At 39.3% G+C, this 15,572-nt stretch overlaps 1 protein-coding gene across 1 annotated transcript; it reads left to right on the top strand.

The window, feature by feature from the left end:
* The first annotated feature begins 1,773 nt into the window (after positions 1–1,773).
* purg (purine-rich element binding protein G) lies at positions 1,774–4,844 on the top strand. Its single transcript, XM_044095799.1, has one exon. The coding sequence runs from the start codon at positions 2,083–2,085 to the stop codon at positions 3,118–3,120; it is 1,038 nt and encodes a 345-aa protein (XP_043951734.1). The 5' UTR covers positions 1,774–2,082; the 3' UTR covers positions 3,121–4,844.
* Positions 4,845–15,572: the final 10,728 nt, after the last annotated feature.

Genomic DNA, 15,572 nt, shown 5'->3' with positions numbered 1-15,572 from the left:
ATGTGGAGTCACCTTTCTTGATAAGTATTTTTTCAGATGTTTTTTTCTTCTTCTTTTTTTAAAGGGGGAGGAACAGGAGTGACTTGTAAGCTATTTGAAGTAGAATGGAAGATTTTTCCTTCAATGAAAACTATATAATTTCTAACTGATTATAATGAACAGTTTGGATTTAGGTTAACATTTAGGTTTCTAACAATATACATATCCAATATGTATAGTGTTACCAGTATACATATATATATATATATATATATATTTATGTATATTGATAACAATGGGTCAGCAGTTAGAGACTTACTTTACTATTACTGTTCAACTAAAGAAAAATAAAGTTGAAGAGGATTCATGAGAATCAGCCACAGCCCTGCAGTCTTGACCCAAAAGGTTTGGTGACTTGAAATGTAGTTTTGTGTCATCTGCTCCCTCCAGGTAAAGAACAGGATGTACTGTCTGAGAAGGGTGGCATCTTTTTGGGGTCTGCTAAGTTGTATATGTTCTACTGGTTCATTGTGTCCATTGTGCTGTTCTGGTGGTGTGTGTTGGTGAGTGGGGCACCACTAAGAAGAATACTGAATTAGCTCATTAAGAATACAGGTTCTGAGGTGGGACTGGGCCTGCACTCTGTGGAGAAGGTGGTGCAGCAGGGGACGATCTCCAAGATCAGATTGATCTTGTCCAATCAGAGTCACCCACTGAACTCACCAGTTAAGTTTAGTGAACACCAAAATTCCTTATGGTGTTGTGCTCCACTGAGAAACTAGGGATCTTGTTTGTCTCTCCACATTGTACTATTTGTTTCTTAATACTCAGTGTTTTTATCTGTTAGGTCTTTGGTGCTTATTGTTTGTATAAGTGGCAGTGATGGGCTGCCACATAATTTCCTTTGGGATTAATAAAGTATCCATTTATCTTGTGTAATGGAAGGAAGCAACTGATGATGAAATGGTGGGTTGCAGTCTTGTGTATTGTGCTGTAAATGGTGCGCTGAACTGTTGTGGTGAACAAAGATCTCAGCCACAAGAAATTCTAAAGTTCTCCCTTCTGCAGTTTGACCTTCATTCCTGGCAGATGCTGATGGGGTGAAGCTGTAAAGTAGCAGAGAGCAAGAGGAGGGTGTGAGCAGCTCATACACAAGCCTCATGGACAGACCCTCTACCTGGCTCTGATTGATTGGTTGTTTCTGATAAAGTCATATCTGTAGTTAGCACTGCGACCAAGCAGAGGAGGTTGACTCTTTTTTTTCTTCAAATTATCTGTCTCATCTCTCATCGATCATAACAAAGTGACAGTTTTAACAAATATGCAAAAAAAAAAAAAAAAACATTTTGTCTTATAAAAGTTACATTTTCAGTGCTGATGATGTTAACCCATTGGAGAAGAAACGGCAAGTCAGTCTTACAAGCTAGTAAACCAATTAGCAGTAAATTAATGTCTTTTGACCATGGCTATTTTTTTTTTATAAATATGTCTTTATGGTTGAAATAATTCTTCAGCCATCAGGAGGACTGTGAAACGACTATGATGATGATGATGATGATGATGATGATAATGATGATGATAATGAGAATTTTCTGCAGAATAATGTCTCTTGTCGCAGAGGAAGAAAATCAGCATCCTGCTTCACATGTTCTCTTCAGGAACATGATGTTCGTCTGAATGGAGGGCAGGAGTCGGTGGATCCCGCATTACGCCGCCATAAATCCGCGCAGTGGAGAAGAGCTGCAGTGAATGCAGCCTTCAGTCACTGCTGACGTCGCGTCTCTTTAACTGAGGGGTTCTCAGGACGGGAGGGGCTGGGGGTGAACGAGTTCATCGGGTTCATTCCTGTATCGCAGGTCGGCTGTTCCCTGTTCCCTGTGTTAACGAGAGGCTGCGGCACAAATCGCTGATGAAACATGGAAGCAGTCCGCATCGGAGACCGGATACATGGTGTTTATTCTGGACACTGACTGGATGAGTTGATAGCTTTAAAGCACGCAGCCATTTTCAGGTGAACCTGTGCTCTTCCAGCCAGCTGTAGCCTATATGTTGGGAATGGAGAGATCGCTTTTTCCTGTGCAGGCTGCTGCTGCTGGAATATAAATGATGATGATGATGGCTGATGGGTGCTGCAGGGGAACGGAAAGAAGCAGGGGTAAGATCCCGTCCGATTCTCTGTCCAGACACGCGTTTCCCCAGCAGTACATCCAGGCTGGAGCAGCGCAGCAGGGAAGTGACATTCAGGAACTGGCCTCAAAACGCGTTGACATCCAGAAGAAACGCTTCTATCTGGATGTGAAGCAGAGTGTACGCGGTCGCTTCCTGAAGATAGCCGAGGTGTGGATCGGGAGAGGGCGTCATGATAACATCAGGAAGAGCAAGCTGACCCTGTCCATGTCAATGGCTCCGGCTCTGCGATACTGCCTGGGAGATTTCATCGATTATTACGCCCGAATCGGACTGCGGGGGGGCCTGGCCCAGACTCCCCAGCTGGCAGAGGAACACGGCAGCAACGGGCAGGGCCGCGGGCATGATGCTCGCAGAAAAGCGCGGGAGCAGCATGCATCTCCCACCGGCTCGGTAGGCTCCGATGATCATGCACACCGAGTTCTGAAGAGTGAGTTTATTGAGCGAGACAACAGGAAGTACTTTCTGGACCTCAAGGAGAACCAGAGAGGTAGGTTCCTCCGCATACGACAGACCGTCAGCAAAGGCCACGGCTCCATGGGCTACTATGGCCAGGGCATCGAGCAGACCATCGTTCTGCCCGCACAGGGGCTCATCGAGTTCAGAGACGCCCTGTCGCAGCTCATTGAGGACTACGGGGACGAAGAGGTGGACGAGCATGGCCGACTGGGCTCCAGGACTCGCCTCGATAACCCCGAGCTACCGGAGGCAGCGTCCTTCCGAGTGGACAACAAACGCTTTTACTTCGATGTGGGCTCAAACCGCTACGGGGTTTTCTTAAAAATAAGTGAAGTGCGCCAGCCGTACAGGAACACCATCACGGTCCCGTTGAAAGCCTGGGCTCGATTCGGAGAAAACTTCATCAGGTATGAGGAGGAAATGCGGAGGATCTTCTCATGCCACAAGGAGAAGAGGACAGAAGACCGACAGGACAGCATAGAGCAGGAGGACTGACCTCTGCACCCTCCAGACACATGGCCCAACCTTCCACATGCCATGTACTGTCTCCACAAGTAGGCTGATTTACCAAGGGCTGGTAAACATCTACCCTGCCAAGAAGTGATCCATTCATAGCCTTATAGCAACACCTGATTCATCTACTGCTGCTGATGCACTTTAACCAGGAGCAGCCTGGGAATGATTTGGGGCTCTGTGGACTTTAACCCACATTTGCCTTTTAAATTTAAGAATGCACTGTACAGATGGTTATTAATCAAGAAAGTTACAGTGATGTGGTATTACTGGTAATAGATGAGCTTTAGAGTTGACCATTGTTAATGTTGGCACACTAAACATTACCTAATATTTTTGTGGCAAGCAAAAGTGCAGAGAAGTGCAAACTGCAACAAATCAAAAGGGTCATTATAAACATAGAATGAATATCTATATTTAAGTCAAATCAAAAGTTGAGGTGAGTTCTCTGAGAAATTTGCTGGGTTGTTGGGATATCCTGATGGTTGGGCCCTTAGGTAGTCCCATAAGTGCAATAAATACCAGTAAATGCTTACAGCCTCACTGACCTGGGGAAAAGTATGGTGTAGTGAGCTGTAGGTGTTGATTCAATGGAATAATATATTTCTAATTGTCACAACAACTAGACAAGAGAAACATTGGTGTGCCGATGCATGCTGCCAGTGAAATGGTTATGCTGGTGTTGTGACTTGTTTTGTTTTCTGATGTAGAGTTTAGTCCTTCAGTTGACTGTTCAAGTGTACATGGACAGCAGAATCCTGGCTTTGACCTTGTGTTTCTCCTTAGATCAGATTATGTTCCGGTATTCTTACGTACTGTTATCAGTGAAGACATGATCTGGTCTTTGCCTTCTCATGTGCACTGGAGAATTGCAGGGTGTGTTGTGTTCTCCAGATCATTAAAAGCAGAGTTCAGCACCAGAACAGTCCCAACATACAAGGATTGATGTGTGCATGCAGACACAGTTCATTGCTGCTATGTGCACTGGCAGTTTAGCATCCATCAAAAGATACCAAAACTGCACAGTAGATGACAGATCTTCACATTGGCAAGCTCTGGGTCAGTTTAGAGACAACTTTTGCAGTGATGCAAACCTGCAGAGCAGTCTATTGAGTGCAGAATCACTGACCAGATGTCACCCTGCTACACTTAAAATCCATTGGTGCTTAGAGTTGCACCACTAGTCAGTTTCAGAAAGAAAACTGATCTTGTGAGCAGTCCAGAGTGATTTTTAATGAGCCAAACTGCCAGTGCAGTTGTTGCTGAAAGAGCCAACAAGACTTTAAGGGGGCAAAACAAATCTATAACTGTGAGGCTTGAGTAGGTTTCTTGCAATTAGTATATGGAACACAGTGTAGTCTTTGGATGATGCTAGTCTGATCCAACTTTGGGTGTCATTGGGCAAGGCTACATCCATGCATATTGATATTTGAGGCATTTTTTTGTCATGAAGCATAAAACTGTCAAAGAAAGAATTACTTAGCTGAAAATAACTTTAAACATAAAAATGTCATGAGAGATGGCAAAAGAAAGACGTAGCACAAGCAGCTACATATTGTCTTTTCAGATGTGAATTCTGCAGTTTTTCTACATGTCTGCTGCTAGGCACACCAACATGATCAACTGGAAGCAAATGTAAAAACAGCCCTGGAAAACACGAAGGAAGCCACACGTTTCTGCTGAAGGCAGATTTAGGCATGGTTCATTCATTTAAAAGATGAAAATGATGCATGATAGAAGAAAGATTTTTTTAGGTAATCTAATGGTAATCACTTCTAATGTTCAGACTGCAAATAATTAGTATAAGAGACGCCATGCCACCTGGTGCAGTGACACCTTTAATTACAACTTTGTATTATTTTATCCTGAAAGCCTCTCCTTATTGGATTTTACAATCATTTTAGGTCACATCCCTGTGTGTGGGCATTCATTGTTTGACATGCCATTTGATGCTTCACACACTCAGACTCAATAAGTTCTTCTTGTCATGTGGGAGATGTGTGTAGAGTGGCGATGCAGACTGATGGCTACTGCATTGAACAGCCCACACGTTGCGAACAAGAAGACATGTTTATTTTGATCTAATTATTCTGATTTTGGTTTAATCAAGGTGAATTTACATTAGTCATCTTTTTTATATGATAATTGAAGTAGATGTAGTGGAATGGAGGCTAGTGCTGGATTAGACAGAAAAAAATATTGCTTTTTATTTTCCATCTGCCTGAAGACATTCAGTCTCTTGCATCATGAGGACACAAATTTACATTTGTTGTACCTCAAAAAAATTATACTCATCAGTCACCTTATTAGATATACCTTGCCAGTACTAGGAGTTCATCTTGTAATCTGTTTGTTGCCTGTTAGAATCCTGCTCCGTCTCTCTCAGTCGTTGTGTCTTTGGGGAAGATGCCTCACCTACTGAGTGGGAATTTGAACTTTTGTTGCTTGCTTATCTTCCTTATCAGGAAGGTATTTTCATCCATGAAATTGCTGCTCACTGAATATTACTTTTTGTTCCCTGACAAATTTCTATAAACACAAGAGATGGTCATATGGGAAAATCCCAGTAGACTGGTCGGTAATACTCAGACCAGTCTGTCACCAACAGCATGTCACTCTCCTTTCTTCCCCACCCTGGTGCCCTCTTTGATCTTCAACAAGTCATTTTAATAGCATCTAAATGCAATGAGATACTGCGATGTGACTGGCTCATTCATGACTTGTGTTTCAAGCATTCAAACAGGTCTATCTAGTAATGTGGCTAATGACTGTATGCTCTTCATGCTGCAGTGGATTATGTATTCCACTGTTCACATTGTGTTTCCTGTGTAAATGTATTCGGTTGCTGGACATTTTCCTAATATAGTGTAGAGTGGGGAAATCTTTTCTTTACATTTAAAGTAAAGGAAGAATCTTTGGAGCTCTCTAATTTTCCACAGTCCAGCATCTTATAATTTAAACAAGGAATCTAAAAAACACTTAGCTTTTAAAATGAGGTGAAGGACGTTTGGCAGAAAGTGAAAATGAATGTGGTTTTGTCATAACATTACCGGTAAGCTCTTTTTAATTTAGTGCATTAAATCAACTTGTTCTGTGTAGTCTTACTCTGTGTTTTGTTATTGAAGCACTTCTAAGGTTTTTCACCACACTGCTTTCAGTGCTAACCCAGCACTGGAGCTGGAGCCAGGTCTTACCAGGTTCTATAAAAAAACATGGCATAGAACCTACTTGGTAGCCAGAGAGCTTCCATAGAGCCACATCATTACATCACTTAAAGCAAGTCTTCCAGTAAATTTTGGATTGGATTCCAGTAGATTTTCTGTCCAAATTGGACTATGTAAATTGTAAAAGATGTTGCACTTAAGGTCCAGACAGACATTTATGAAGGAAGCAGCAACTCAAACACAACTTAGGCAGGATGTCTCAACCCCCCCTTTTTTAAATCAGTATCAGCTGGGAATATTGATAAAACCTAACAATGTTAATTAAATGGAGGGCCAACTGGTGTTAAATACCTGGCTGACTGCTAAAGTAGCTCTATGCAGTACTTTGATCTCGTTTTATGACATGTAGGAAGAGGTTAAAACAGAGAGAAAAGCAACACTGAGCTTTGCTGTTAGATGAACCAGAGTAAATGCAGAATTACCTCAGTGCTTTGGAACATAATTTTGTTTGCTTGTTGGTTTCCATGAACCCACCTTTGGCTGCTGTAAAAAAATATCTCCTTTCCACTGGGCCCAGGAGTTGTTGGAGTCAGTGTTGGAGCTCTCTGATGGAAACAAAAAGAACTGGTGCTATGAAACCACGGTCAGTAAATCTGCTCTGGATCAAATATTGTGGATGGAACAGAGCCATGTTAATGGTTAGGCTCACATGTTCAGACCAGTCAAAATGTCTGCTGTGCAAAATATCTTCTGATGTAGTTCATTCAGGTATATAACAAACTAATTGGCACCTTTCATTTTAAAGATTAAGTTGTTTTATTAGACTAGATCCTGTTGACCCCTATAGTCAATAAAAACTGAGGAATATTTAATGTTTCCTGCCCTTTTAGGAGGGTCTGGTGAAGACTGCCAACTTATTTTCAGTAACTTGTTTTACTTTTTTATATAGAGAGACATACGAGATATATCATACTTTGTATAATTCAAAGCACAATCTATTTTAGAAATTAGAAACAAATTTTCCCCAAGATAATTCTTGTCTAAGCTAAAATTTAATATAAGGAATATGAAGTGTACACTGTAAAAATAAAAAAAATCTCTAATTTACAGTAAAATACCGGCAGCTGTGGTTGTCAGAATTTTAAAATCAATTTACCATATAAATTGATTTATATGGTCTTCGAAGTCGGAGCTGGAAATGAAGGTTTGACAGTTGTAATTTAGCAACTTTTCCTACATTCTATATGAGTGTAGCCGTAGTAGGTAGTGAATGATGGTTGCTCTGCAAATGTTCCAGTCAGACTTTTGAAAATCCAACTTCTGAGTAATAGAGGATCACATCAGTAGTAAAGTCCTGGAAAGGCAGGACAGTCATCAGTTTGGTAAATGTGTGCTATAGAAAACACTTTAAAGAAAATCTGCACTTTTGTTGAAATTATTTCTGGCAGAAGGACCACTGATAATTCTAATATTAGCATAAATTGACAATCACTGATCACAGCGACTATAAGCTGCACACAACCCCTCCCCCATGATACTTTGCTTCTTTATGACGGTTGTGCCTGAAAGTGTCAACCTGCAGATAAATTCAGCTCATACACAAGCTGTTTTAAAAGGACCAGTTGAACCAATTAAGGGCGGTAGTTAAACCAGCAGGAACATCTAGAGCTGATGTACGCTTTCAGAAATAAAGCCACCCTCAGAACCACAGGACTGAAGCAGAACTCTGTGGTCGACATAGAGAACTTCTTAGACCATGTGTTTCAGACGTCTCACATACCAAAGGTTACAATAAATAAGAGGTGTACTGTGTTATTTCTATCGCCTTATTTCCAATGATGTGTAAGGCGTGTGGCGGTGGGGTTCAGTATGCTATTTTGTCTGTTTCCATTGTAAAAGCGGCCCATACAACCCATACAGCACTGTTCACTGTTCCTGGGCAGTCTTCAGTTGTAGGTCTATAGGAAAATGATACAGTACAGATATGGTGTTACACTGCACTGTCCGTTGATTGGGTGAGGGGACTGACCCTTCCATCTTAACCTGAACCTGTGAAGCTGGTTTAAACTTTCATCACTATATCATTTTGCAGCTCATAAGCCAGCAGCTCTCCTTGCCTCCTTGGTCCTTTCAAAACTCAAACCAGAAAATGCTCGGTCCTTTTGTAAAAGGGACTTTAGTTGTAGATTGAGTACACACTTTAAAAGAAGTAGTGTTTCATAATGGGAGTGGTCTCTTCCAGCAGTATAACTTCTCTATGAAGAAATGAAACGTGGTTGGTTTAAGAAAAACAAGTTTGAGGAAACAAGCCTGAACACCCATGGCTTTTAGCTTCTACAAGTTTAAATACTTACCACAGATTCACTGAAGAAAAAGAAACTGAGTCCAAAAAGATCAGATGCCTTTAGATTGAAAAAACCCCCCTCAATATTAGGCTGTTGGTCGTAATGTTATGGCTGATTAGTTTAAAATACGGTATTGTTTGCAGTTTTGAACAATTTGTAGATTGTTTGATTATAAACAAGAGAATTGCACTTAATCTGAAATTTATACAGCTAATTAAGACATATGTTAGTCTGAGTTGATGTGTCCTGTTCTACACAATCCTAGTTCATGGAATAAGAAGAATGTGTTTGGAGTCAACTGCAAATATTGAATTAAATGATTGAAGCAGTGAATTTGAAAATATGATTGTGTAAAATTATTATTATTTTTTTTACATCACTTAAAAGAGAAACCCACATGCTATTTTTAACTTTTTAGAAATATTTGTTGCTCAAACAGAGCAGGTCTTGGTCAGCCTGTCTTTAGATTCGTTGGTTTTTAACAATGGGAAGAATACACAAAGACCTAGATTCTAAATTTGAAAGAAGTTTATTAAACCAAACCATGTGCATGTATAGGGCTAACACTGATATCACAGCTAAAGGTTCGACTCTGGCCAAAGCTGCTAAGACTCCTGTATGTGATCCATCCAACTTATCAGTCTCTAAATACAACAGATAAAATTTTATATTTTTGTAAAGTCTTATTATTCACATTTATTATTCATATTTTAATCAAAGGTACGTCCACTTATAAGCTTCCTAAATAAATAACAACAGTACAAGTACCAGAAATCAAATTCTGTAATCTATCTAAAGACTAAAAATGTCCCTGTAACTGTCTGGTTCTTGTTTTCAGTGGACATGACGTGGATGGCTACGGGATTCTGAACCCTGAACTGCTGATCTGATGTTTTCTAGTTTTGATGCCTTAAAGGTCCTTCTCAATTCATCTCTGCTCACTTTCATTTTGTGCTTTTTATTTTTAGCAGACTGAAACATATTAAAAATAGCCAAAGGCAAAATAAAAAGAGGAGCTCTAATCAATATATGTGCCATTTGTCACATCTAGAAGGAAAATGCTGATTTTTTTAAAGGAAAACTTTAACCTGACAAAGTGTTTGTGTTCATGTGGGGTTGTGCAGAGTGATGTGAACATAGGCGTACTGAAGAAGACATTCTGCTTGTCCTGTTGTATTATGCATTTGGTTGTAAACTGGAAAATGTAGAGATGTTGATGTTTGGCCTTCTTTAAAAAAGCAACTAAGAAAAATAAAGAAAAGATGAAAAGGTATACATTTAGATAAATGTAAGACACTGGTGTGTTCTGTAGTTCTGTAAACTATGAGTTCTGAAACAAGGAAATGTACTCTAGCACTTTCTTTAATGTGTACTGTATTCAGTTCAAATTTACATGTAAAGTACTGTATGAATAGTCATTACTTGCCTTGTGACATTTTAATCAATGCTACATTTAGAAATGTTATCTAAGAACATGATTTTAGAGTGTATGCATGCTAGTGGTTGGGTACCAGTGTAAAAGGATAACTATGAAAAATGGTGCTATGTAATAATGGTGCTTTTATGGACCCCAGCCAAATGCATGCACAGAGGATCTATTAAAGGATGGAAAAAAAGAGAACATGTCCTACTGCTGTCCTCAAGTAGTGCTGCTTCCCAAAGATGTTCCAAGGATTGGAAAAATCCAACAGTCTCTTAAAGTGCAACAACCCTTCAACGCTGGCTTACAGTCGGACGTCTGACAGTGTGTCAAAGTTCTCTGCAAACACTCAGTGTTTTCTCTGCTTCTTATCCTTCCAACATGTGTTCATAGTCCTCTTAGTCTGTAGGCAGATATTTTACTTAAGCAGAGAACGTTTGTGTTGTACAGATTTTTGTTTATCTGAGCCTCTTCACTGAAAGCCATTGAAGGCAGGTATTTCAAATCTTATTCATATGGCATAGTATTTTTAAAACATATAGCAGTGGCAATTCTAGACCAGGGAAACCATAGTGGGGCCAAAAAAAAAAAAAAAAAATCAGGGCAGTATTTAATAGTTTAATACTTTAGGTGAGTTAAATAGGCACTTTTGGCTCTGGAGTTGTAGGTTGTAAACCCCTGACCTGACTTATAAAAAGTTTGTCCAAGGGACATTCTGGTTACGCTAACACATATCCTCATAAGACACTGATCTAGTATTGTATCTCAGTACGGAGATCATTACAGCAGCCAGAACCAATTCTACAGGGTCACTGGCCCCTGTTGGCCCCTATCTAGAACCACCTATACCCATAGTAAAGGATAAGTAACTTCTAGGATTGCTTACAGTAAGGTGTGCCTCTAACTGCCATTCCAAACTTCCTCCCGTTCTTAGCAAAACCAGAACCAGGATTAGCTCAACCAGTCTGAGTCACTGAACGTTAATATGTACTTTAAAACCAAGAGGCTCTCAAACTGTTGGGCCACCCAGTTATGAAGTGCCAAAATCCATCAGGTCTAATTATAGATGAATAAGATCCACAGACAATCTGATGACGTCATTTTGTACTTTCCATTCTTCAGGTCGTGTGATCAAAACAATTTTTATGTAGCACAGTTACTGAACTACAAACATTGCAGTGTTTAAAAAGTAAAACATGTTTGAGCTTGGGAACCTTTGTGTTGATTATTGATGTAACTTGTTTGAAAGAAGAAAATGTGTACATTTGTTAGCTGTACTTATCAGTGCTCCCTTTCTGTTTCTCAGTAATTAAACGGTATCCAGCATTATTGCTACTGATGCCACATTACTGTGTGCATCTGTTGTGTGTACTTCATGCCTTTACTGTGCAAACTGCAATGTTGAAGAAGGTTTTCATTTGTTTGTGTGTTTAAAGGAAGATTTTGATGCTATTATTCATCAACTTGGTGAAAGGGAAAGAAAATATTTTTATTGCTTTGCTGCATCAATTTGTTTTCATTAGAATGGCCAGTCAAATCATCTCAGAGTAAAAATATTTGGTTACCTCACAAATTCAGCTTCACTGAAATTATGCTTAGTACCTGCTTTTAGTTGTTTTCAAAAGATACTTTTAATCTGAGAAATTAGCATTTTTAGGACACATATTTGTATTTGAATGACCTCATACAAATTCATAGTGCACTGTATTCACATAAGCAGTTCAATGTCATTCTCTGTTGGTTATTAGTTTTCCAGTTGAATTAACTACTTCCCATTAAAGTTCAGCAAATTTTCTTTCCAGTTAACTAAATTTCTCTATTGATGAAAAATAAAGGCTATTTCTACTCTATTCTATTACTCCAAATAAATGACATTATAGGTAAAACTTGAGGTGGAAAGTGCAAGATGTATTTTTTTTTATGAGCTGAGAATATCTAATTAATTTAAAGTCAGTCCAAATCAGTCCAGGTTTAAATTTATTCACATTCAGTGCAGATAAACTACTATAAGCCACTGCTTAGTTTTTTTCCCAGCTAGATTTCTAGTTGAACACACCATTAAAGAAATGTGGAGAACAGTCAGCACAGATGAATGAACGGATGGATTCTTTTGTAGCAATAGTGATCTTTATTCACAGTTGTCAAACAGGAAATGACCAGTGATAAGTGAGGAAGACATTCAAAGGTCCAGCAGTTGTGAGTTGAACCCTAGAGACTGTGTCAAGGACCAACAGCCAACATGCTAAACCCTGTGCCACAACAAGCTCCATTTTAATACCAAAAACATGTACAGAGAAATATTACTTTAAAGACATTTTAAGCCAGATATGACCTGGTTAAGTTAAACTGAAAGTAATATTTGGAAAATGGCTTACAGAGAAACTTCAACCGCCTGACTGAGACTGAGAACATCTTACCTGCACTTTTTGTCTTCCAAAAACATAATCGGTAAGTTAGAATTATCTTTTAAAATAAGAGTAATCATGCTTGGTAAATGGAATGGTGAGTACAGCTTTGCTGCACATGTATCTGCCTTATTCTGTTTTCTTTCCCACTGCTGACCTCCATCGCAATTTTCAGTGTTTACTGTGAGCATCAGGGCATATAAATCAAATCATGGCACTTTACAACACTTTGGAAATGCACAAAAACTTTATTAACCAAATCAAGGCATAAACCACCAGAGCTACAAAATTGGTCACCTTTGGTTTGGATTCATTAGATTATAAATGTTATGTAGGAATAGTGATTTGAATTCATATGGATTTTTGACAAGACCTCTACATTCCTGACTGTTTTGAAACATTGCAGTTTTATTGTACTTAAAGTAAGCATGTATTGTGTGGTTTTGTAGACTTTAGTTACCGTTTCTCTTTATAAACCCTAGTTCCTGTTCTCATGTGGTGTTATCCTCTTGATAGAAAAAGCAAATAACATAGATAACACTCCCTTAATGTCTGTCCTCATAAAACAACTCAGATTTACCCAAGGGCAAAAACTGAGAGCTTATCTAGTTTGGATCCAAACCGCAGAAGATTTTTCCCACTTTGTAACACCACCAACCTCAAAAACATTCTGGCAATATGTATGAATGCTTACAATCTTTCATAGACTTGCTGTTAAACTTACAGTAAATTACTGAATCCAGTACTCAATGCTTAAGAAAGCATTCAATGAGACACACATTCTCTGCCAAACACGGTGTGTGACACATGAATCACTATCTGATACAAAAGTAATTTGGTGTAGAAAACAAAAATTTAATGGTGGTTCAAATGAATGTTGCACTTAATTTCATATTGCTTTAAAACAAGGAAGCACTGGAAACACTGTGGTGCGGCAAATCATCTGATGTGTATTGGCAGCATGAATAGGACTGAGTATCACTGATGTTCATCAGATCAACCCAGTAAAATGGCTCCCAGAAGGCCTGCTGGTGCTGTGTTACTGTTGACAAATGGACATCCAGAAGCAGCACCTGGATTCCCCTGTTCTAACAACCAGTAATGTTTGATGAAATCGTAGGTTAGGCAGGTAAGACATCAATGTGGAAGAAGACCAAGGAGATGGACCGAGGACCATCTCCTTGGTCCACCACCATCACCAAGGAGATGGTGGTGGACTTTAGAAGGGACAAAGATCCTCTTCCTCCCCTATATATTGGAGCATCAGCTGTGGAGTTGGTCTCCAGCTACAGGAATCTGTAGCTGGAGTGTGTATATATCCAGTGACCTCAGCTGGAGTGCCAACACTTCCTGTTTGGTCAACAAAACCCACCAGCGTCTCTATTTTCTCAGGAAACTGCAGAGAGCTGGACTGAGGACTCACTGTGCCACACAGTGAGTTTCTATCACTGTGTGGCACGGCAGCTGCACTGCTCCTGAGAGGATGGCATGGAGGACTGTGGGGAATAGTCTTCCCTCCACCATGAACCTTATTGAGGAAGAAATTACTAATTTAGCTTAATTTTGAAAAAAAAGTTGGCTCTCTTTTTCTTCCTATTTCCCGGGTCCCTGAGCGGATGACTTCACGGCTGGAAGGAAACAGCGAGGCGTGGTGACGTCACAGTGTTACAGAGTTTTAATCCAGTAGGAAAACACCATATGAATTAACAAGGAAACTGCAGAGATACAGAGACATACATTTTTTACCTGAGTCAGAGAATTAAAAGAAAAGAACAGACAGAAAGAAGGACAAAGACGCGTCTTTGGAGAAAGCTGATGCAAAAAGCAGAATCGAACAGCCATCTGAATTCTTATTATTGAGCATTCACTTTTCTAGTGAAGGCGTTTCTTTTTGTTAATATATGCAAATAGGGCGTCCCCTGTTTTGACCAACCAAAAGCTACCTTGGAAACACTTAGACCTTCCCCTAAGTTTACGGCAGAAATCAAAAGTCGTTTACTACTTGTTAAAATTCTAAGTTATTTTCATCAAACTTAGTTTTCTGCTTTTCTGATTTCAGCATCTCCAAAAACTTTAAATCTTTGTCTTGTCACAGAACAAAATGAGGTAGAATTCCTTTTTGTAATTCACACAATTTTCCTTTGATTCTGAAATTATCCCTGATAATACACTTTTCAAATACATTCATCATCTACTAGATTAATACTTCTAACTTGGGTAATAAACTTTAATCAAAAACATGCGATTAGTATTTAAAGATGTGTTAAAATTAGACGTTAGTACCAGGCTGTAACCAACTCCAGATGCAGCCCTCTTCTCTGAGAAACCCCCGACCTTCGACCTCTGAGCCGGGGAGATATGGTTTATGGCCCACCTAATTTAGAACCTTTCAAGAGAATAGTGTTTTGGTTAAACTCCTCCAAGAGAATGTTTATCTCTTACCTCCTGGCTGTCTCCTGGCTTACATCTGTTTAGCATTTGTCCAGATAAGAATGTTCAATCTACCTAAATGCACATTGCTGTGAGATTAACTATATTAAACACTCAAAATAGTTATATTTCCTCAACAACCTCTACACATCACAATGCAGGAGAGGGGCGCTCCACATCATAAAGGACTCCACTCATCCTGTACACAGACAGTTTCACCCACTCCCCTCAGACAGGAGGCTGAGGAGCATCTAAATATATATATATATATATATATATATATATATATATATATATATATATATATATATATATATATGTATATCCAGAGCACAACTTATTTATCATTATATTTTTCCGAATAAGATGACTCTTTTCCCTCCAAATAAAAGTAATATTTTATCTATTTTGGAGCTGTTCTCATTGGAAGCCTCTAGTGTGGAGCTGTACCAAACTGGAAAGACACTCGGCTTTAGAAAGTAAGAAACGACCTGAGATGGATAAATCTTTCTGTATCCACATATTAAATTTCTTCTGGACTAAAGCAACAACGGGGTTTAAATTTTTATTTCTTCTTTCGTAATGGAAATACCTAGATTTGTGCCTTTATATTTGACTCGGGAGTCTGCAATATTTACTTACGCGGCCCTGCGTGTGACGTCATTGCACG

Source organism: Gambusia affinis, linkage group LG17, assembly GCF_019740435.1.
Source record: "Gambusia affinis linkage group LG17, SWU_Gaff_1.0, whole genome shotgun sequence".
Classification (NCBI taxonomy): domain Eukaryota; kingdom Metazoa; phylum Chordata; class Actinopteri; order Cyprinodontiformes; family Poeciliidae; genus Gambusia; species Gambusia affinis.
The sequence above is the reverse complement of the archived record's forward strand: the minus strand, read 5'-3'. Positions and strand labels throughout refer to the sequence as shown.